General features: G+C 36.2%; 2 protein-coding genes across 14 annotated transcripts; both read right to left on the bottom strand.

Annotated features, from left to right (window-relative positions):
- Positions 1–1,133: 1,133 nt before the first annotated feature.
- On the bottom strand, positions 1,134–4,802 carry LOC104591437 (uncharacterized). 9 transcript variants are annotated; one of them, XR_734254.2, is made up of 6 exons: positions 4,441–4,800; positions 3,654–3,720; positions 3,133–3,260; positions 2,143–2,577; positions 1,397–1,871; positions 1,134–1,306 (listed from the first exon to the last, which is right to left on the bottom strand). XR_734254.2 is itself a non-coding variant. In XM_010250261.3 (6 exons), exons 3-6 carry the CDS (start codon positions 3,678–3,680, stop codon positions 1,469–1,471), a joined length of 993 nt encoding a protein of 330 aa, XP_010248563.1. In that variant the 5' UTR covers positions 3,681–3,720; positions 4,441–4,541; positions 4,620–4,800; the 3' UTR covers positions 1,134–1,468. The 9 variants fall into 9 exon arrangements, 7 of the variants coding, with proteins under 7 accessions (XP_010248563.1, XP_088758617.1, XP_010248562.1 ...); XM_010250261.3 differs by having other exon boundaries at positions 1,134–1,871; positions 4,441–4,541; positions 4,620–4,800; XR_016085180.1 differs by lacking the exon at positions 3,654–3,720.
- A 3,469-nt stretch (positions 4,803–8,271) lies between these two features.
- Positions 8,272–23,773, bottom strand: LOC104591438 (G patch domain protein). Of its 5 annotated transcripts, XM_010250265.3 has the most exons (6): positions 23,445–23,773; positions 23,071–23,137; positions 18,998–19,052; positions 11,948–12,122; positions 8,974–9,271; positions 8,272–8,807 (listed from the first exon to the last, which is right to left on the bottom strand). In XM_010250265.3, the coding sequence occupies exons 4-6, from the start codon at positions 12,114–12,116 to the stop codon at positions 8,489–8,491; spliced, it is 786 nt and encodes a 261-aa protein (XP_010248567.1). In that variant the 5' UTR covers positions 12,117–12,122; positions 18,998–19,052; positions 23,071–23,137; positions 23,445–23,773; the 3' UTR covers positions 8,272–8,488. The 5 variants fall into 5 exon arrangements, with proteins under 5 accessions (XP_010248567.1, XP_010248569.1, XP_010248568.1 ...); XM_010250267.3 differs by lacking the exon at positions 18,998–19,052 and having other exon boundaries at positions 23,445–23,767; XM_010250266.3 differs by lacking the exon at positions 23,071–23,137 and having other exon boundaries at positions 23,445–23,766.
- Between the last annotated feature and the right edge of the window lie 483 nt (positions 23,774–24,256).

Below are 24,256 nucleotides of genomic sequence, written 5' to 3'. Positions count from 1 at the left end.
ACACTCAAAATCACAATTAAGCCTCTTCTAATTAGGTGGAGTTCGGGACAATTAAGTGCTTATTCTAATAAGCACTCTTGAATATTTGGTGAAAAAGCATTTATTTCAAACAGGAATAGAGTAATATGGTACAGGTATTTTCAAAATGACATGACTGACCAAGATAAGTCAAAAAGGAAATAAACACTTAAAAATAAATTCAAATTTTGGGCTTCTTAAATAAGCATTTATTCTGGCTTATTTCTTAAACGCAAATAAGTGTTTATTAATGTAATCTCAGCCGAAAAATAAGTGTTTATTCAAATAAATATGTATTTTTAAATATTCCCAAACTTAACCTTACATTATCTTTTATCGGGAGTTTATTAATTAAAAGCCATAAAAATTTATTTTCTGAGGGCAAATATTATTTAAATATAAATAAATAAAATTTAATAATCTTAACTGACCGTCAACCATTTGAAATGGCTCACCAATAACCAGTCTCAACCGTGCAGGTCGACATGTTTTGACCAAGCCAATGATTTTATTTTCAATTTGCTGGGTCTGAGCTGGGGAAAAAAAGCCTGCTTTCTTGCTCAGATGACGAATCAATGGATCAACCACAGGTAAAAAACATTAGAAAAGACACCATCGAACAATGAAAGGAAATTTAGGTTAAGAAAAATGTGAAATGGCTGGAGGTTAGCAATTTAGCATGCACCATAACAAATGTGAAATTGCTGGTAGCCAATAAATAAATAAAACTCACTTTGAAAAGAGTGCAAATACAAATATTTCAGCGTATTTTTAAACCTTTTATTTCTACATTACATTGCATTTGTTTGTGGTGTAAATCAAGGTTCAAAAATCGTATCGGAAGCACCCCCAATACGCCCCTACAGAAAATATATGTCGGGATTTTGACCAGTTCAGGGAGCAGAGGAACCTTAAACCGCCCCCCTAAACCGGATTCAAAAATAAAATAAAATAAAATAAAGTACCGATACTGCCCGATACACCCCTACCGGCACATCGGATGTATAGATATTTAGAACCTTCGTGTAAATATGGAATGGTGTAATTAAACATTTTGGTCCGATTTTTAACATCGAAAATCAATGTTAAACTCCATTTTATCGATAATCGATAACTTCAATAAAAACTATTTACATTGATATATTGGCACTTCAGATTTACAACGGTCCAAAAATTTAAATCAATCGGTGTACAACTCCATAAGCGTACTCTTCCCAAACCGGAGCCGAAAGAACAAATGTAAAATAGCAAAAGATGATGCATTGATTTTCTAAGCCACGATTGCTTCCTGTCAAACATAAATGAAATTAAATAAATAATTCAAAAATGCCCCGTCATTGATTAATGGACACATTCAGAACCGTTCCATTAACAATACCTCGTTGAAAGGCTGTAAGGTAAAACCATTCCTCCCGCTTTCCTCAATCAAGACACACAACAATCTCTGAAATTAAATGAGATGAGACCGTTTTAGAAACCTGATTGTTCTGCAATAATACGGCCATATTGACTCCACGAAATCCAAGTACTTCTCCACCAACCACGCTTCTAACTCTTTCAGCTTCTTCCTAAACAGTTCTTTGTGGTCCATGTTTTTAATGTCAACCACAGGTTGCCAGAAATACGCTAGCAGATCTTCCTTGAGCTTGCCCCGGGCCACATAGTTGTAGTAGGTTGGTAAGTTCTTCAAGACTTGCACGGTCTGCTTGAAGCTGAAAATATATAATGCACAGAGTCCTCGGAGCATCTTGATGTAGAGAGCCACGATCAGTGGCCCAAATACCCAAAGAGGGGTTAATTCCTTCGAGACTTTAGGCCCATAAACCACATTAACTGACAGGTACCAAGGGATGCTGCACACAACGTGTCAATAACTCAGTTACAGATCCACCATTGCCATCATTGTCCAAGCTCATAAAACTATATAATGGTCAATCAATAAAGCAAAAAAGAACTGAACAATTCTTTATGTTTATAATCTTAACTATAATTTGTTGGCTGTACAAAAAAATGAGCAACTGGATGCTAACATGAAATGATGACTCCACAACTATATTATTAGGGTATCAGAAAGAACCCTTTCTCAGGATTAAGAATGTAAGAATGTAAGAATGTAATACTTACAATATCACAAGAGGGACCTTAATTGTTGCATGAAGTCCCATAAAGTAACACAATGCTGCCTTGAAAATTTTAATCGCTTCCTGTTTCTGGGTCCCATTGTGACATTTTGAGATATCACTTTGTGGCGGTCCCTCAAAAATCCCATTTGGTGCTTGATTCAATGATTGTGTGCGCAACATCATCAGCCATTTATTGAATAGCTCATGTATGGCTATAGATCCCGCTAGTGAATCTTCACCATCTTCTGAATTATATATCTTCTCTATGCCTGCTGGTTCTGTCACTGTTTCTTCACCATCATGTGGTGCATAGGAGAGTTTAACATTGTTCTTGGGGAATTTACATCCACCTGATTCATCATCCTGGGCACTGCTTTTGAAGGCTCTGACCCTGAAATTTCTTTTACTCGGTTCAAGCATACAATGAGCACCTATGCTGAAGGAAAAATTTTATATTAGTTCATACAATCTAAGCCAGAAAGGGTAAAAATCTAATGTAAACTTTCTTTTTCTCTAGAAAAAATGCTGAATGTCAGTTAATGCATATGGCAGATGTACTTGATTGTGCACCTAGCAATGGATATTTCCCTTTGTATTGATTAGGGGGATAAAGAAAAGGTAGCAAAGGTTGCTTATTGTGCACCTAGCAATGGATAAATCTGACAGATTTTTTTGGGATCAGTGACACTAAAAGAATTTCATTAATTTGCCAAGGAAGAAAGATATACCAAAAATAATTGTGACGAACACCCCCTTTAATAGGCTAGTTCCTGCTACTGAATCTAATAGATCTAGATCATAAGTTGTTATCCTGCACCCAACTAAGCACTTGTCCAATTTCACCAACCAATTAAAAGTTTTCAGTTTCAACCATGGATTGGTAGACACATTGTCACTTTTCACTTTTCAGCCATGGGTTCATAATCCATATCTAGAGAAAGAAAAATAACTTGAACGCAAGCAGCATAGATAAATATCGAGCATCTCATACCTTAAACAAAGGCTGTGCTTTGATGCTGCACTTCTATCCAATTTCCCAACCAACCGAAGAGCTACAGGTTTCAATTTCATGCATCTGGTCCATGATAAAGACCTCGATGGAAAGGTGGCATAAGAACTCTGAAAAGCAATAAATAGGAATAACAATCAACCGAACCAGCCTACTAAGAGGGATTAGTAAGTTAAAAAAAAAATTCTGATATGGGGTTAAAGCCACAAATTGCATATAGACGATTTGAAGTGCATGTTAGATATGGACATATGGTGATCAATAGGGCTCCAGCACTTTGAGAAGTTGATGAATTATTTGATTTTTTCTTAAATAAAAAAGGTTGATCAAAATCCAATAGCATAGAAAACATTTCATATAAGTATAGAGGTAAAAATGTGATTTGACTCATCCATACAGAAATGATCCATAAAAATCTCCACAAGCTCCTTACATTGAGATAAAAACTTAAAGCACAAACAAAAATATTTGCGTAGATATCAAGCCATGGTTTCCTTAAGTACCTGCATCTGGTAGGTTATCAATGCCATTGTGACTGGTTCACGCACCCATTCATTTACTTAACCAGGCCTAACATACCAATAGTCAAAAAGCAATGGATCATCTACTTCCCCCACACCATAAATAAACGAGAGAGCACTCGAAGTGTAAGCAAAAACAAGCAAATTAACAAATAACAACATCAAAGAGAAAACACAGTATTTAGTTGCCGACACAACAGATGAATCCCCGTTGAATTCCATAACTGGATATGACAACCCAAGTTTCTTCTTTCTCTCACACCCAAGAACTGAGTTTACCAAGACTCACTCTCAATAAAGCAGGGTGGTAACTTACAAGCCAACATCGCTATAACTTTCAACTTACAATATTAACATGTTTGATATCAAGGAAACTAAAATTTTGAAAAAAAAAACGAAAGAAAGAAAATTTTCTCAGCAAATAAGGAAAGCCAGATTTTCTATTCAAACAACCACAAACAATAACAGAACCCCAAAAACACACAGCAGGTTCACCTAAGGAAAAAGAGCTAAGCACTTGAGAAAAAAATGGGAGAACACAAACGATGGGTGAGGGAAAACTCCAATGAAACAACCAAAGGAACGAAAATTCGACCTGCGAAAAAAGGAAGAAAAAAAAACTACTATAACATTTAATATACAGACCTCACAAGAAAACCCTAATAATTAATATACAAGATAAAATATATGGCCCAGAACATCCACAAAAGAAAAAGTTATCTATCAAATACTGACAAATTTCAACCCGGGTATGAGCGTATGAACGTACCCTCTAGGGCACCAGAAACCATCAGCTCGTTGAAGCTCAGGATACGAAGAAGACGTGACCTGATTTCTCCTTCCGTCTCTCCCACGAAAGATTGCTTTTTGCTTCGAAATAAAACCCCTTCAGCGAATAAAAAAAAATAGGGAATATAGAATTTTGAAACTAGGGTTTTGAAGAAGAACCTTTTTGTCTCGAACAAAGAATAAAACCAGACACGAGAGGGAAAGCAAAGGCGGTTGAAAACCAAAAAAACAAACGGGGAGGACTAACGCTATTGCCGCTTTATCATCCTCTTCGTCATTCGGCTCCTATTGTCATTGTGGCGGGGACGCTTACAGTTATGGTTGGTTCCCATTTCTGTCCAATGACCACCCACAATTTTCCAATTTTGTGGAGGATGCAAATGGATTGGATCGGATCGATTCTAATGGATCTAAATGTACCCGAATCCAATCCGATAATGTAAATCCTATATCCTATCCCATCTGTTCAAAAAGGCCGGTCACACAAAGGGTATAGGGCTGTAAACGGATCGGATTGGATTCGGTAAGGGCACACCCTATCCTATCCGTAAATAAAATCCGATAAGGTTCTTTTGGATTTTCAAAGGCATGATTAGAATTCGAATTCGAATATTTTATCAGATATTTGACTTGATTAGAATTATATTTATATAATATAATAATATATTAAAATATATAATATAAAAATAATATATAAAATATATAATATGTAAATTATATAATATATAATATTTCATAATTAAGGAATTAGATCGCGTCACAATGGATCAAATCAGCCAATATTTGTATTAGTATCAGGAGATATGCGAATCTGCCTCTTAACTGATTGGTATCGGGTTCGGATCAGATCTGACTTATTTGTAGCCCTAACCATACACAATTTTCCAATTTTGTGTAGGATGCAAATGGATCAATTCGATTTGAATGACTTTGAATTATATCCAAATCTGGTCCAATAATGTAAATCCTATATCCTATCCAATTATCCAAGACGGATCTTATAAATATCAATTTAATCTCATATCTAATCTTTTTTTTTATTAATAACAGAAATTTTATAAAAAGAAATATAGAAATTACAACCAGGAGGGAGGGGTAAAAAGACTTAACCCTCCCATATCTTATCTCATAGGATGATCCGAGGATCTTCAAATATCTATTTGATTCTGAATTTACTAAGAATATCAGAAATTGAAATATGATTCGATCCAATTTAATTATCTATGAGTACAAAATTTAGCATATTATTAACAAGGAAAAAAGTGAAATTGTCTATACAAATTAAAAAAAAATGCAAACACTTTTTAATCAATTTTTGTTTTATATGTATATATATATATATGGAGATAAATTCAACTTGCAACTTAAGATTCCTAATGAATTCAAATAATTAAATATAGGGAGATAAATTCCACTTGCAACTTAAGACATCTTGGAAATCGGAAAATGTGTGGTATGAGTAAACGCTTTTTTTTTGTTTTCTCGTTTTTCTTATTGTTGTTAACAATAATATGCTAACATGGCATTGAAAAATGCCTGTATGATAGCAACAACAATGGTACTAAATAAGAAAAAAGAAATGTTTAATGTTTTCTGAACAAATAGCATGACAATGCAATACCGTTTTCTAAAAATTGTCTCTCAAAAAACAGTATTGGTTCCAAACACCGCCTTAACCTCTTCAAAGAAGAAAAAGATAATATTCATTGTAACTTGCTGGTTACTCTGCTGTCTCGCTTCGCCTCTCTCCTTTTAGATGGTTCAAGTTGGGCTTGTTTTCTTTCTTTCATTGATTATAATTTCAGTTGAAGAATAAAAAACAAAAGAACAGTAGAGACCAAGGAAATAGGTCAATTGACAGTGGGTGGGATAGCTTGGGCTCAACAGTGGAACTGTGCTGTAGAACTTGTTTATGTTGTTGCCAATTGAAGTGGAAAGAGAATTAGAGTATGATATCAGTATCGACTCCTAGCATGCTTGACACAATCAGTCTAACGCTGATTGAGCTGCATTGACTGATCCATGTCAAATAGGAATGGCAACGGAGCAGCTACAGGGCAGGGATCATATTTCTTGTTTCCGACCCTGGTTCTGAAATTAACTCTCATCTCAGTATCTGACGGGGATGAATTCCCCTTGGGAATCCGAATCTCCAAAATTTTTTAAGATAATAATTTTTTGAAAAATAAATTTACTTAAAATAAATAAAAATTTTAAATTATAAATAATATTTTAAATATGTATAATATAATAATATATATTTAATATATATATAACCGGGGTCGGAGCAGAGCAGGGACCTCAATCCCCATCCCTGTCCCCGCCCTGCCAAAACAATCTCCATTCCTAACCCCATCGGGTCAAGGAAGTTGGGTCCCTGTCGAGGATGGGGAAAATTGCCATCCCTAATCTCAAAAAAACTACCATCATGGTTCAAAATATCAATACATCTTTATTAATGGGTGCTTTATACAATACAGATTTATTTTTCTAGTTTTTTTTCAAAGTTTCATTTTATAGATATTTTTATATTATTTAATAAATTAAATGAATATTTTTCTCAAAACACCTTTAAATACTGAGTGTATCACGTTGAACCACAAAGTTAATTTCTCAGTTTAATATAAGCGGTTTTGGACTTTTTGAGGTTTTCAATAAACATAACTTCATGATCTTTCATGTGAGACCTACCTTGCAACAGGAAGCAGCTGCGTGAAAGCCCTCCCAAACGGGCACACAATACTATCCTCAACTCTATAATAATATTACTTCGAACTCTATAAGTGGTGAGATATAAAGCAAGCACGGTCAATGTGAATACATATATAGCTAATATTGAGGAGCTAATATTTTGAGTCACATTCATGGTTTTGAAAGCCGGACTGAATCGGATAATTGAATCGATTGACCTAAGAATTGTTCAAGGTTTCAAGCAATCAGTTCCGTTTCACCTTTAACCTGATATTTGACCAAAAACCATTGATTTGATTAATGACCTATTGATCCAGGCAATCAAACAATTGTTTCGGAAACCGATGGCCATAATGATTTCGGTTCCAGGTCAGCTTTTAAAATCTTGGTCACCGTTTTTGATCCAGAAACAATAAGGAAAGATCAAAATATTGGTCTTTGTTCATTATTTATTCAAAGGAAAGATAATAGAAATAACCATTTATTATTGTAACTTAACTGTGTTTGGTTGCAACGCAATTTAATTTGCATTAGTACAAATGCAATTGAACACAAATGAAAAATACAAATTTTTATTTAATTTTGTTTTGGGTTTTACTTTATTCTGTTTCATGTCTTAATTTATTTTATTTATACTGCAATCAAACAAAAAAACTAAAATTTAAAACAGAAATAGGTCATAATTTACACTTAAATCATTTGCACTGCCATGATTTTGCATCAGCGCAATCTATTTAAATTGCAAAACTTAAATCATTTGCACTGCCATGATTTTGCATCAACGCAATCTATTTACATTGCAACCAAACACAGCCTTAATGACATCTGTATAGAGAATTCTCGATAGCTAACCATCCACCGATGCATTTTTTTAATTGTAACTCAGCATTCCTGCTTGCAATTCTGGCCCGTGGCTCGGTTGCCACTCATGAAAAGCTCTTTATTGGGTAATGGGTATTGAGATAGCAAGCCTGAAGACACCAAATAAAGGGCAAAATCTATGCTGCTGGAAAGGTTATTTCTTCACTCCATTTCAACAGCCATATTTCAGAGGTGAACTGTAAATGGGTCCAGTCCAGTCTAACTGGAGTAGTATATTACCGAAGGTTCCATTGCTACCTTAGTGAATGCCTGATTATTTTTTATATAATCATAACCCTAGACATGATGAAAGGTTGCGCTTTGTACAACTACTAGCAGAAAATTATGCAGCTTACAAAACAAACAATGCTCACAATCCAAGATGTAAACATGTTACTCAATTGCAATGACTTTTCAAGGATTTGAAAAATATTACACAATTGCAATGACTTTTCAGTTATCCAAGTCATTTATCTTCAACTCCTGTGGCGATGCTTTGATTTCTGCTCTTTCTTTTTTTTACGGCATTTGTCTTTTTTTGATAAGTGCTTACTCTTAGAATGATGCTTTTTTGAGTTCTCAGAGATTTTCCTATCAGGCTCGTCTTCCGAGGACTCGTGAGACTTCAGAAAAGAAGGTTTCTCTGGTCCAAGAACACGATGTTCCCATTCTTCCTTTAGCCGTACATCTGAGCTTGCTAAAAGCTTATCCTTGGAGTTGGAACACGAAGAAGGTTGAAGATAAGGACCTGTTTCATCCACCCTTGATCCTACAGCACCTCTACCACGCTTGACCCTGCTTTCGGAAAAGAGAATGTGAGCCAAAGTTTGAAAGAATTACTAATTGAAAAACACCACAACCTCAAATTGCACAATGCACTATTCATTTTGTAAATTGAAACAAAGTAGGCTGCAATCTAGGGTAGGGGCGAAAAAATAGACACACAGAAGTGAAAGAGAACCTTGAGTGCAGAAATTCTTCAACTTCTTCATCCCGCAGGCTTCCCTCATCGCTAGAGTAGCATTCTTCAACGACTCTTTTGCTTGATGTACATAAAGGATCAACATTTTTACCAGTTTCTTCATGCCTCCTGACAGTGTCACTGCAGTCCCCATGCTTCCTTTTGTCAAAGCCATTGTAGTTCCCGTGCTTCCTCCTACTACTACTCTTGTCTCTTGATCTCTCTTTCAGCCTATCATCCAGCTCTAGCTCTTTCTGCCGGACTCGCCACATTTCATTGACTTCAGCAGCTCGATTTGCTGATGAGAACCATATTCAAAAAAAATAAATAAATCAAACAAGGAAACACCACAGAAGGCACTGGGATGAAATATAATGCACAAAACCTGGCTCCAACAACTACCCCCCTTGCACACAATGCACAAGTGGGTCTGACCTCTACTCTCTGGGCACCAAGCACCATTGACCTCATTAATCAATTTAGTCAAATAGTGGGCCATGTCTTGGCTGAAAATAAGCCCAGGAGCTCTATGAAATGGAAAACTACATGCATCCAACTTCTGTTAATTGTTTCATACACCAACAGATTGTATTGCCCCAATAATTGGGAAAATCCAAGAGGTTCCCTTTATCCTCAACTGACATGGTTCAAACAGAAAAGGCAAACTCTCCACTCTGGACAGAATGACACAATAATCACTGTTCATATCCTCTATTACATTAGCTACAGCATCCATACACTCTTTCCTTGGTCTTGTTCTTCCCCTAATGATCAACAAGGCTTTGTTTAGCATGAGTTGGAAAAGGAAATGGCTAAGAAAATATTGTTGAGAAAATGAGAAGCAATCAACCATTTCTATTAAAGAATACAATTTCTAAGCCCATGTTTGGGAATACAATTTCAAATCAGCACTTATTTTGGGCCAGGACTACACCAATAAGCACTTATTTGCACTTGGCAAATAAGCCTGAATAAGTGCTTATCCCCGAAAATAAGCACTTATTTGTGTTTACGCACTTATTTAGTAGGTGCTTATTTCCTTTCTGGCCCATCTTGGCCCACCATGTCATTTTGAAAATACCCATACTGCCCCTGTTTGAAATAAGTGCTTTTTCACCAAAATCTCATGAGTGCTTATTAGGATAAGCACTCCCAAACAGGCTCTAAGGTAGTGTTTGAGAACACTTAAGAAGTACTTCTTTTAAGACATGGGACCACACCAGTGTTTTAAAAGCACAAGGGCCAATTTGTGCCTAAGGCGCAAGGCACGAGGCGAGGCACGCGCCTTTTTAAGAAAGGCACAAAATTACAAAAAAAAAGCTAAATAATAAAAAAGGTCAGAAACTTCCAAAAAAAATGCCAAAAAATTTTTAAAATATGCAAAAAGAAAAATTAAAAATATTAAACATAATGTTAATATGATTTTAAAAACATATTATCTAAAATTAAAATACATAAACATAACATGTAAAGTGTATTCAAATGAAAATTTAAAAATAAAAGCAAACATATAAAGCATTTTCAAGCATGTAAAACCCACAATCTCTTTGTTTCCTTAATTGCATTGCTTCAAGTAGTTAATGTGATGTAAAACATATTGCATTCTTGATTCTATGAGACGCCTTTGTAGCACGCCCCTCGAGGCAAACCCGAACAAGTCTATGTTAGGGTCTGAAATTCTTATTTCTCACGTAAAAAATAATGTGCCTCCCCTATGCGCCTAGGCACGCCTTTTAAATCACTGGACCACACATTAAGTGGTTTTAAAGTACTTATGGGTGTTTGGTAAAAAAGTGGGGAATTTTAAAGTACTTCTTTGAAAAAGTGACTTCAAGTTGGCTTTTTTTAAGTATTTCTCCAAAAAAATGGGACGAACATGTCCTTGATAAATTTTTATAATGCCTAAAATACCCCTACAAGGGTTATACCTCCTCCATTCATTCGAACCTCAAACCCAAGTAGCGGCGCACCAATTGCAGGTCCACCGACGACGATCAGCGGTGAGGAACAATGGCCGACGGGCCCGTCGTTTGGCCTCTTTCTTCTATGTTCTGAAGTTTTTTTCTCATTTAATCGTTTTTTTTTTTTTTGGTTTTTTGCTAACTTGAACCCCCTGTTCTTTGTAGATCTACACTTGTGAACTCTCCTGTTCGAACGGCGACAAATTCACCGTCCATCCACCGGCGGCAAGAGCTTAGTAGATCTACACTTGTAAACTCTGTATTTTCTTCCTGTTTTTTTTAACTTGAAACTCAACAAAGATCGATCTCTGTTTTTTTTTTTTCCATTTGTGAGGCCAACAGCAAATGGGTTTTTTTTTCCATTAGTAGATCTACACTTGTGATCTCTGTTTTTTTTTCCTGGTTTTTTTTCCATTCTTGGGTTTTTCTCAGGAACCAACAGCAAATGGGTTCCAAAGTTTAGCAAAATGTCAAGTTGAACAGATTCACGTATTGATTTTTTTTCTTTATGTAAGAGACGTTTGCTTTGATTGTTTTGCCCACTGCTCCATTATTTCTTGTTTTCTGAACTTGATGATGTGAGATTGGTATGTCATCCTGTTTGTGTATGTTGCCCACAATTTATTCCAAAGGAACTGAATGAAGGAAAAAATAAAGAAAGAAAAGAACAAAGAATTAAATTGGGGGAGGGCTAAAATTGTCATTTGTGTCAATATAAGCACTTATGGGGAAAGGAGTTTACCAAACATTCCCACCCAAATAAGTGATTTGAAAAGTGGGTTACCAAACAGCCTTAAGTGGTTGTTAAAATAAGTACTTCTAAGAAGTACTTGTAAAACAAGCACTTCTTTTAACAAGTACTTAATCATCAAACAGGGCCTAAATAAACTTATAAGAAGCTAGAGATTATTGTACATTAAAAAATATGATTCCTATGTTATCCTTTCTACCTGACACAATTCATACACATTTCCTAAGGCATTTAAAAGAAAGTAGTGAACTGCAGCACTAACCTTGTTGCACACCAAGAACAGTTGCAGTTAAAAAACGTGCATTTGGTCGACCCCTTACTTTCGGCTGACGAAGATAGGCAAGAACACCTTCTTTTTCAGCTTGCCGCCGCAGTTCTGCTGCATCTTTCATGAGTATTGCAGCTATTTGATTCTCCGTCTCCAGATCCATTTGACCCTGACAAACAAGTGACATACTGCATGTCAGCATTCAACTATCTAGTGAAAACAAGATATTATACACGAGTGGACAATTCATGTATTTCAGAAAATGATGAGCTACTACAATCTACTGTTTTTTTGAAAAGATAGTGAAATTACCAATTCGCATTAAGGCTCCATTCGTTTTTCGGTAAATGGGGGGGTGGGGGAACTAGTCAACAGAAAAGTTGTTCCCACTGACCAAAAATCCAGCATTTGTTTTTGGTAACGGTTGGTCCCACGGGTAAGCGTGCTTCCAGCTTCCCATGGGTATACCCATCTCCCAAGTGGGTAATTAACTTTTTTTAGCTGCCAAAACATTATCAGACAAAATTGTCCCTTCTAATAATGAAATTTGTGGGGAAAATGCTCAATTGTTTAGCTTACCTGCGTAAAATTTATGATCAAAAGAACACAAGTAAATGTGCTTACCCGGGGGTAAGTGCATTTCCCTGGTAAATGACTTACCAATAAACGAATGGGACCTAAAGGTTTAAATCATTAATTGCCTAATAAAAAGTTAGTAACAAAGAATTCATGGAAGAATGACAGTAAGTTATTCTTATGGAGATGTTAAATCTTGAGGACAAGTTCTTATTAAGAAGAGATTGATGCAACTTAAAATTATGCTCCGAAAAGCAACAAATCATTTTTCAAAGGAGAAGACAAATGGGACAACATTTGAACTCCTTGGTGGGCTTCCAACAGCTACTTTGGTTAGTGGATTCCTAGCAACTACTTTTTTGTGAGTTTCAAACAATTAGTTCTGTAGTGGGTTTTGAAGAATCGATTTTTGGTTAAGTATCAGTTTTTTTTGGCTAAGTACCTCGTCATTTGGTCTGCTTCCAAGTGGCCAATGACTCAGAGGCCGAAATGGAGTTGCCTAGGTGTCGAGCTGCCTAGGTGCCGAGCTGCCTGTGAGGTGCTGGGCTGACCAGGTGGCGAGCTGCCTGTGAGGCGCCGGGCTGACCAGGTGCAGGGCTGCCTGGCGGCAAGCGGAATTGAGATTTCGCAGATTAGGGTTTTGCTATCTGCGATTTGCAATTTGTGAAACTGCAAACTGTAATCTAACATCTGTTTTGCAGGAAGCAGATCTGCGAACAGCCCTAGTACTGATTCTTGATTGTCTTTAATCAGTAATTTAATTTCAGATCAAATCTTGAATTGAGTCTTGAATTAAAAGATCAAACCCTAGACCCATTCGAACTAGATTGGACCAAACTGGTTGGACTGAATCTGTGGTTCAACGGGGGCTGTTCTCAGCCCTAATTTTTCACTCTTAGGTCAAGGGATTGATAGTTAATTGCAAGACCTAATTCGGCCCACACCTATAAAGCTCAGTTTTAATGTGTTAAAACTACTTAAGCCCATTAACTAGAGAAAGCTATATGGGCCGAATTGCTCTTTGCTATTCAGCCCATATACCTAGATAATATTAATTAGTAATATTATGAATTAATATGGGCCTTAATAATGGGCTTTACAGATATTAATTGATTGGATCAATTTTATCCCTGCATGTGATGTATGGATGTGTGATGTGCAACGTTCATGGGCCATAAGCTTCGTTGCTCTTTAGAGACCTGCAAGGAACCAAATATCAGAGGACCCGGGGTGGCTAACCCGGTGAGGTCGCTTCGATGCTTAAGTCAGTACTCTCATAGTAACTGCGAGCTAAAAATCGCAAAGTATGAGAGCTAGAATTTGCTTACTTGCTTACTTGCCTCCCTTCCCCCCTGTCATTGGGGTTGGTGCCTTTATATAGGCCTTGCTCACATACCGCCCCCGAGATCTCCGGGAGGTCGTGTCTAACTGGTCTGAAATCCTCGGAGGTAACTACCATGCACATTGACCATCTTCCGAAACGAGGGCCAACCTCCAAGGATCGTGGGGTATGCATGCCGAATTTGTCGGCGAGCACGTCTCGCAGGTCGCCAAGTCAGCGCATGTGCCAAGCCGCCAGGTTGGACACCATCAATTTGGCAAGTTGTTGCCTGAGTGGTTCCAGGTGTCACCTAGTTGTTCTGAGGTGCCATGTGTCACAATGTCATTGGAGGGCCAAATCCGCCCTCATCAGGTTTCTAATAGCTAGTTTTGCTTTAAATGCTCCAATAACTATATTTCTTTCTAAATAAAGTCACAAGACTTCAAGCATGAGCATCTATATTTAGCTTTACTTTTGAGAGTGAAAGAGTTCTCTTGGGTGAAGGAGTTCCCAAATGTTGTTGCATCTCCATGCAATCAATTTCTATCTATAAAGTTCTATCTGGTTTCTTTGTTCTTTATTCATTTTTTAGCTATTTCTTCATTTTCTTTCTAGTTACTTGAGCTGTGTCAATGCTTATATGTGGCTTCCTAAAGATATGTTACATTAGAAGCATATTTGAAGATAAAAGATCAGTGTGCACGTTTTGTTAATTGGACTGTTTAGGCAACGAGAATATATTCTGTTTCACAGGAAATGCAATTAATATAATGATTGGTAAACAAAAAACTGAAAATTAAAGTTCTAAACTTTGAAACTTAAAAGACGGTAGATCATCATGTCGGTTCAAATGTTCAATGGATTGGACAGTTCCTGTTAAGGCAACAAGAATGCACCCATGTATCACAGGAAATGCAAGTAACATGCTGTTTGGTAAATGAAAACTGGAACATAATTTATTTTCTAAAATATTAATTCTATAGCTTATTAAAATACTCAAAATCTGTTGGTACTTTCAGTCCTAAAATTACTGAAATTTATAACTTGTCAAGTACTGAAAAATCTACTAGTAATTTCAGTAAAAGAAAACTCCTGATGTCTGAAATTTATGCACCTTCTATAAAAACTTGTTTGCTGAAAATATTTCAGAATGCCTGAAAATTGATACTACCTCTGGGTATCAGAAATATGTCCCATTACCACATTTGATTACATGACATGTAATTAAAGTCAACCACATCAGCCCATTTCATATGATACATAATGCCAACTAGCATTATTCTAAACCCATTATATGCATCACTGGTCTTTCCCATGTGCTAAATGCTTTGGTTGATCTCCTTATCCTATAGATGTTGTTTAATATCACATGAAAAACAAAACCTAAAATCAAACTATCACCAGATATGGACAGTTAATATTTAGGAGTCCACCTCCTCGTTATATTCAGCATGTCACAAAATAAACATGGTTAGACAAAATCTAATATCAGACATGACAACTACTTGGAGCCCACTTTATCAACACATTACATGTTACCAATGCCAGATGGCGGATTCCCTTTGGTATGAAGAAGAGGACAAACACATGGTAGATTGCACCATTAGATGGCCCAACCCAATAGATCAGATGGATCAATAAATAGCATGAGAATAAGAGCTAAGTCATCTTAATGAATGATGTCTTGTATTAAAAGGACAAAAAAGGAAAGGAAGGAGTTCTATGGATTTATAATATTTGTTTAATTCTTGATTGTGAATGAATTAGGAATCATAAAGAAAACCTAAGTTTAGCCATCCTTGGCTTTTTCTAAGTCTAATTTGCACACCCACCCCTTGGCCTTTGATATTTCCATCTCTTTTTTTTTTTTTTTTGATAGATGATATTTCCATCTCTTTTACAGACTCGTTCGTAATCAAAATCTGATCAATGATTTGTTTTCCTTGAATGAAAGCTCCTTGATTTTGAGTAATCAATAAGGACAGAACCTCTTTCAAACTCAAGGACAGAACTTCAAAAATAATCTTATAGAACCCACCCACCAAGCTAATTGGTTTAAAGTCCTTAGGATGTGTAGCTTCTGAGGATATGGGTATCGATGAGACAAAAGTAGAGTTGGCTCCCTTGTGAATAACAATGTTTTAAAACACGAAGGCATGACATGAGGCATTCCACTACCTAGAGGCATGAAGCACAGTTCAAAATAATGTAAGAGACGTAAGACGTAAGCCTCTCAAACACAAGGAGCCATATGCCTCCTTAAGAGGAGGGGGATGAGGAGGAAAGAGGAAGGGGAGGAGGAAGAAGAGGAAAGAGGATCTCATTTTACTTTATTTTTAATAAAAATCTTGTATATTAAGAAGAATGAATATGCATAGCACTAGCTGAAAGGTGGGTCTTGAAAAGGGGCTGGGGGCGAAGCAAGTTATACAACCAATGTTAGAGGAAGTATTTGATAATTGAAGTATCACTGATTTGTCTAACTAAAAACAATTTGTGTTGAACATGTACAAACTTGCTTCTCTATTTGAATTTTATGCTTTTCTTCTTCTTCTAACAACCAATGTTAGAACACCAATAAGAGAGACTTCAGATTTTACAATTAAGATGGATCTTCACCAAGGTTCAGCACTTAGCCCTTACCTATTTGCACTGATCATAGATGAATTTACTAAACAGAGTATATGTTGTTTGTGGATGACATTGTCTTAAGTGATGACATGAAACTAATGAAGGATTAAATCATTAAATGCAAAATTAAGTTTATGGGCAAAATCCCTAGAAACAAGAGGTTTTAAAATAAGGACAAATTCCCTAGAAACAAGAGGTTTTAAAATAAGGACTGAAACAGAGTATATGGCATGTAAATTTACTAATAATAGGAGTGTAAATTAGGATACACTTAGGATTGGAAACCAAGAGATAACTCAATGTGACCATCTCTAGTACCCTGGTTCAATAATTCATAACAAGGGAGAGATTAACTAGGATGTCACACAAAATTACAGTAGATTGGCAAAATGGAGGGGTGCATCTAGACTTTTGTGTGGTAGGTGCATCTGCTACCACTTACTGATTTCTTGCCCCTTCACTGCAACCCTGTGGGATTGGATGTCTAAATTGTTTGGTAGTAGATGGAATTTGCCATCAGAAGTAAAATTGTTGTTTAGCCCGTCTACCTTTGTTTGACCAACAAAAAAAAGGGAGAAGCATGTGGAGATGCCTCGGAGTAGCCACGTTGAGGACTATTTGGGAAGGAATTCTAGAATCTTTCATGACAAGGAGAGAACCCTTTCAGTAGTGAAGGAGTGCATTTTAACTAGAGCTATACAGTGGCTAAGAACCCTAGACTCCTTTATTCCCTTTTCCTTTGTTGACTTTTGGAGAAATTAGATTGTAATAGCTAACATATCATCTAAGAAAAATAAACTTGTAGCAGTTTGAGCACTTCCTCCGAAAGGTTTTATTAAACTGAATTTTGATGGGAGTCAAGACAATCCGGGACTGTCAGGCATTGGAAGAGTCTTGAGAACTGAGGAAGAGAGCAGTATCTTATCACTGTTTTCAGGCCCGATGGGAGTAAGTGATTCTACAAGGGCTGAGTTGCTAGTTGTTGTACAAGGAACTCAGATTGCAACCAACTTGGGGTAGAGAAATTATTGATTGAAGGGGACTCTAAGGTGACTGCAAGTTGCTTATTGAACCCAGATTCAGTTATTTGGAGCTATAGCTCAAAAAAAAAAAAAAAAAGTCAGATGGTTAACAAGACACATGACAATTAGAGTCCGATTGGTGGGTAGGTTGGCAAATGCTTTCACCGACTCTCTTGCCAAACAAGGGGTATCTAGGGAAGAGCTATTTTGGGAAAGTTTGTAACCTTTTCTTGTTTTTCTGTAATGAGGTTGCACCTTGCGCCTCTCCAAGGGATGCATGTAACAGCTTATCTTCTTTGGTTAACAAAATTATCTTTCAATTATCAAAAAAAAGGGAAATTCTATAAAACAATTGTTAAGGCCAGCCATGTTGTATGGAACTGGTGGTGTTGGGCAGTCAAGAAACAACATGTTTTTTTTATCAGTAAAAATCTTTCATTAATAACAGAGAGATTAAGATACAATAGCTAAAGATTGCATAGGAAATTGCAATCTCCAGCAATCAGTTACAATTCTTCCCAATACAATGAAGATCTTTTTGCCCCTTGTTTTGCTAGGGTATCCACCATCCCATTTGCATCCCTTTTAACCCAACCAAACTGAGAGCTGAACTTCCTTGCAAGTGTGTCAATTTCTTTGAAAATAAACTTGAGCTTCCAAGGTGCTGATGTGATGTTTTTGGCCCAAGAGATGACCAATAGAGAGTCTCCAATTTCTAAGTCTGCTGTTCCTATCTGCTCAGCCATCTTTAGACCTTGAAGTAGGGCTAGAGATTCAGCCTGTATTGAGTCACCATAACCTATTGATCCAGAGTAGAGTGCCACCACCACACCCAGATAATTTCTAAGCACACCCCCTATGCCTGCCCTTCCAGGGTTGCAAAGAAAACTCCCATCGAAATTCAGTTTTAGTTTGTTCCGTGCTCGTGGCTTCCATTCCATGCTTACAAGAACTTTGGGCACATCTGTTTATGCTATTTCAGCCCAATTCCTTAGTATCTCAGTCAAGAAACAACATGTTCAGAAAATGAGAATGGCATAAATGTGAATGCTAAGATGGATGAATGGAAAAACTAGAAAGGATAGGATTGAGAATGAAGCCATCCATATAAACCTAGGAGTAGTCGAGTAGCTCCAATAAGTGATAAAAGCCTTTGTGTTAAACTTCAATCCAAATTTAGCAAAAAACCCATTTTTAACTTCATTCCATGCACTGGTCTTTAAACCAGTCATCCCACCCTTTTGGACTTGTTCAACCAACAAATCTATGAATATGTTTTCTTGGTCCAAAGTCCAATTAGCTTGACAAATTGGTGCACTATCAAATGCAATGTTGTTCACCACACTAGTAGACATCTATAATGGTATCATTCATATACCAACCAAAAAAACAAAAAAAAAAAAAATGAGTTACAATTGCAAGAATCATAATGTATAAACCAATAAAATATATTCACACAAACTAACATCCATTAAATGGGTGGTGAAACCATACTTGTTATGATTATGTCCTTGAGCAAGCAAAAATGCTGATTATGACCTTGAACAGGCTGAAGAAGAAGAAGAAGAAAAGAATAAAATTCAAATAGAGAAGCAAGTCTGTACATGTTCAACACAAATTGTTTTTAGTTAGACAAATCAGTGATACTTCAGTTATCAAATACTTACTCTAATTAGCTAAAATATTATAAAAACATGGTCACAAAACCAAACAGGATAAGTGAAGTCACTTGACTCGAACATCTTAGAGGAATATATTAGACTTCAGGGAGCTCTTCTCAGTTCAAGATTAGTCTAAGCTGATCTGGACCCACCTGACTGGTTGATAGCTCTAAACCAACCCAGCTAGAGGTCAATCTGGCCAGAACATATTTGATTCCTTTAGAACGGATTTGTTGGTTTGTCCTTGCATGTGGGAAATTGCAACTGTCCTCAAGAAGCAGCTTTGCAGTGTCATCGGTCATCTAGTCTTGCCTTCAATCTTCAACTTAAATTATTTGGTGCTAATGTATTGTCTTTTCAAAGTTCATTTACTAACATAATGCATATATTCATGGTCACTTTCCTCTAGGTTCTTCCATGTGCAGATACATTAACAAATTCACTGTACACTTGTAGGAACCAAGCTTCTTGTACCTGGCTGCTTGAGAATAAGCAGCATCACTTGGATTATGATCATTGTGGCCCTTTGGTGGCATCCAGTAGACATATTCTTAGATCCATTTCTAGTCATTCAAATGTTACTATAGTATCTACAGTCATATATGGGTACTAGGACTCTAGGAGGGACCTGATGTTGAAGATGGTTGGGGCTATGTAGAGGTTTTCATGGATCAAATCCTATGATGATTGGTTTTTTCTTGAATTATGTTGCATGATTTATTTTCCCTTCTTCGCCTTGGAAAAGGTTCCAAATAGGGTTGATCTTAACAAGATATATGCAGTCAAGATTCAAGAGTGCAGCCACTGGATGTTGATGCTTTGTTACTCTAGGAAAGTAAGTGTTGGGGAAGAACTTGAGTGTATCGAAAGATGCAGCCACCAGATTTACTTTCTCAAAAAAAAATGCATTTAACACTGTGGGCATTGACAAATGCACAGTTTCATATGGTTTGAAACTAATAGTATCAATAAACCTTTTGTTTCTCTTTTTGGGTCTATGGGATTTTAGGACTGAACCAAATGACTGCTTTATTGACTTGACACTGGCTGTAAATCGAAGTGTTTCTGACTTGGGTATGTCCTGTCCTGAGATTGCTATAGTAAAGGAAAGACGTAATTAAGTGTTTGGCTTCAAAAATACATGAAGACTGTTATCAGTAATTTTATAGTTAACTGGGCGATGTAAGCAAGACTTGAGGAATTTACAAAGAAATTCAAATGTAAGCAAGACTGTTATCAGTAGTTTTTAGCATTTTGCTCTTAACAGAAATGATAAATACAAATATGATCAGGAGATACAGTTCTGCACATGATGTGACGAAGGCAACCAGCAATTTTTATGCTCTCAGACACCATATACAAGGTTTTGATACTAGTTCACTTCATCTTATAGTACTAATTGATACAAATACAAATTCAGTGAGTTAATCAATTGATTTATTAACTTAAAACTATCATCTAAGTTGACAATCTTATGTCTTGCTTCAGATGATATGCACGCACTGAATCTTAATGTTTTTGAGCTTATTCCTTGACCTCATAATCAGATGATATGCAGCAACATTTCGGGTTTGTTTCTTTGTATTACAAACACAATTGTAGTGTTCTTTAAACATGTCAATCTGCCACTACAATTGGTATGCTAGAAGAGTGCTATTTAGGAGCTATTTCGGTGGCATTCATCCAAGCTGTAATCTGTCACTAAGGTGAAGAGGTGGAGTAGAAAGGATAATGCAGGACCTAGAAGAGTGCTAGGTCCTGAGAGACCTATCTCTCTTAACAGTAGCCCAGATTATGAATCATGGACGCCTCCTGAAGGTGGGGTATTTCGTAACAGTTGTCTTCTGTTATGCACTTAAGATAGAGTTCTAAAACATAAGAATTCTATGGCCAGTCTGAAATGGGAAAAAGAGTCACTAATGTAATCTATGGCCAGTGAGGAGCTCATAGGTACATTTTGAGATGCATTTTCAACAACAAAATGGAAGTCCCCGTATTCAAAGAACTTTTGTAAGGACTAGAGGCATGACTACCTGCAGAAACAGCATGTAACAAACCCCATAATGTCCATCAGTTTGACATACATGATTCATCCTCAGCATCTTTGAAAGTAAAACAATATTCTCTCCTCTCCTATCTATCTGTTGTTTTGCCAATGCAACCCCACAGAGCACCCAAGAGCCCATGTAGCAACGTGGAACAATTTCCTAGTTAGAGGAAAATTAAAGAAAAACCCCAATTTCCAGACAATTAACCATACAACTGCAATCTGAAACTAAATTAAAAAAAAAAAAAACTCCCTCCCTCTCTCTCTGCTAGAAAATCTCAAGTAAATTTCTTGGTGCTTGCTATTCCTCTCTTTAGTGACCTGCGTAGAGAAGTACTGTTATCCAGCATTTGAGAGTAGAAGAAGAGGGGAGTATATTAGAGGATGGGAACTCTCTCCAGTTCTCTGCGATGAAGGAATGGAAAGGATTTTTTTGCAATGGTTTCAAACATGGGGTAGTTGATGGGTTATTTTTCAAAAGCCCACAGCAGTCAAAAAGCTTGGAAGCTGCAAAAATTGAGATCATTGGCGCCCCACATTCACATCTCAGAGTGCATTGGGAACACCTCCCATACATGGGGAGATTCATAATACACGGGTTGGAGATTCCATGGAGCACCCTTTGTAGGGTGCGAATCTGTCTTCTAGGCTACCGGGCTAGTAGCAATCAAACAGAAAAGATCAATTTTTCGTCTTTCTATCTTTAAAAAACTTAAAAGATCTACTAGCCAAGCGGGGCCATAATTTTTTGTTGCTTTCAAGTTTTAATTCTTTTTTCTATTTTCTATTTTTTATACATTGCACTCAAGGTTTTAAAAGGCTAAAGGCGGAGGCGGGGTGGTTGGGTGCCAAAGAGGCGAGGCATAAGCCTCAAACTAAAAAATTAAAAATTATGGGCATAGTTCATAATTAATAAAAAGCATAAAAATAAATAAATAATTGAAATTTTATGTAATTATGTGTGACTTATTTAATGTATAATGGTCCAATAACTATTAAATGTGTGTTTAAATTTTTCAAGATTACTCTTATGAAATCTAAGCACTAAAAAATCAATACTATAATCAAAATAACTAGTAACTACCAATTACCATATAGAATTTGATACCACAATACAAATTCTAAAATATACAAGAAAAAGGTGAAAAAAAAAAGAAAAAGAAGACGGGATGAAGAACACACCTGATGCAATCCAATAGCGATTTACAAAACATGAATCCGTGAAGTTCAAAATTGCAAATTACTATACAAATTTACAATAATTTTTTTTTGAAATGTATTTCTTGTAATAAATAGACTTCCTACCTATAAAACTAGGCAAAACATTTAAATTTTTAAATTAGTAGGTAAGCTCATTAAAAGTACCAACTAGCAAGCAAGGTATAACAAACATGTTCATCCAGTTATGAAAATTTAACCAGAATTTGTTCCTATTAGCATAAGCAAGTTCTCTAATTCCCAAGTGAATAAAAAAATTACCAATGTTTCAATTAAAATTCTAGTTTCAAGGCTTCAAGCCTAATTAAAGATCAAAACCTGGTTTGAACTTTGAAATCAAAATTTAAAATCCTGTTTTCTAAATTCTAAATTTCCAATGATCATTCAAATTACATCCATTTCTTTTGGAGCAAGTCCCTTATCACTAAAACCATAGTTTCGGACTCCATTCATTTTCTTCTTCATGTGGCAATAAAAAAGGCATTCAGAATGACCATAACAACAGTTTTAATTTTTAAACTTTTAATAACAATTATCAATAAAAAAAATTAAAATTTTTATAGTTATGTAACACTAACCAATTAACCGCAACAGATTAACGATAGAAAGTTATGAATTAAGAAAGAAGAATAAGAACTTACCTTGGCCGTTGATCACTTGGTTAGTCGATTGTTAGTCAGTTACAGACTTCAAAGTTCAAACCAAACTCTGTTTTGTGTTATAAGAAAATTAAAAAATTAGAAAAACAAAAAGTTACATTGAATATTGAAGATGGAACGATGGGAAACTCGAAGCAAAACTCTGTTTTCAGTTTCTATTTCAAATAAAATCTCAAACCTTGGAGTTACCTATGCTGTAGACAAGAAATAATCGCAGGAAAATTACAAAGATAAAAAATTAGAAGAAGAAGAAGAAGAAGGAGACGAATGGAATAAGGGAGAAACCCTTGCGCAGTTGCGCCAGAACGGAAGAAGAAGAAGAGAAAGAAAGAAAGAAAGAAAAAGGAAAAACTCACCTTGATCCTCGTTTCAATGAAGGTTGAGCCGCTGAGGAGAGCACGATTCAGTTCGAACCAGGAAGAAGAAAAGGGGGGAAACCCCAAATCCCAATATGTTCGTCTCCCACCCTAAGTCCTGTTACCCGATGCTTTTCATCTTTTTACATGTTTACCCCCATTAGAACACCACCCAGGTTTTTTTGAGGCTAAGAGGCCAGGCGTTTTTTGGCCGCCTCGCGTCAGACGCCTTCTAAAATCATGATTATACTAATCGATGTCCATGCGATGGAGCCAGATCTGTTCCTCACAGAATATGCCTCACACCGATTTCAAAGTCACGTCACACCCTGTATTGACTACATCTCCCTTAAATAATCAATAGAAGGGAGGGAGATGCTTTCGATGTATGGCCAGTACATGCATTTTGTGAGAGCAGATCCGGACTCACATGTGATGCATGGTATTTATTTAGCAAATTTGAAACAAGAGTTACTGGACATTTAGACCAGGTGAAGTATATATCAGTCCAATTTAAACCTTAATAAGGGCACTATAACGATAAGCTATTTAAATTGGTTTAGTAATTACTATAATCATTATAATAAATTTACATCAAATGTTAGATATGCAAACAGGTCGAATTGGATTCGAATCAAGGTATTTTTGAATCTGACCCGACACTGTATGTTAGATCTGATCGGATCTGATCTAATCCGACTTACTTTTTTTTAAATTTAATAAATTATTAAAAAAATTAAAATATATCAAATTAAATAAATAAAAACAAAAACTGCAATTATTTTTTAATTATTTTCTTCATATATATATAC

This window comes from Nelumbo nucifera, chromosome 4, assembly GCF_055504915.1.
Source record: "Nelumbo nucifera cultivar China Antique chromosome 4, China Antique-T2T, whole genome shotgun sequence".
In the NCBI taxonomy this organism is placed as follows: domain Eukaryota; kingdom Viridiplantae; phylum Streptophyta; class Magnoliopsida; order Proteales; family Nelumbonaceae; genus Nelumbo; species Nelumbo nucifera.
The sequence above is the reverse complement of the archived record's forward strand: the minus strand, read 5'-3'. Positions and strand labels throughout refer to the sequence as shown.

Coding starts and splice junctions, on each gene's coding strand:
- LOC104591437 (XM_010250260.2), bottom strand. CDS start 3,680: ATGGCATTGATAACCTACCAGATGCAG. Junction 2,578..3,132: donor AAGCACAGCCTTTGTTTAAG/GTATGAGATGCT, acceptor TTTTTCCTTCAG/CATAGGTGCTCATTGTATGC. Junction 1,872..2,142: donor AAGGTCCCTCTTGTGATATT/GTAAGTATTACA, acceptor CGTTGTGTGCAG/CATCCCTTGGTACCTGTCAG.
- LOC104591438 (XM_010250265.3), bottom strand. CDS start 12,116: ATGGATCTGGAGACGGAGAATCAAATAGCTGCAATACTCATGAAAGAT. Junction 9,272..11,947: donor TGTTCTTGGTGTGCAACAAG/GTTAGTGCTGCA, acceptor GGTTCTCATCAG/CAAATCGAGCTGCTGAAGTC. Junction 8,808..8,973: donor GAAGAATTTCTGCACTCAAG/GTTCTCTTTCAC, acceptor TTCCGAAAGCAG/GGTCAAGCGTGGTAGAGGTG.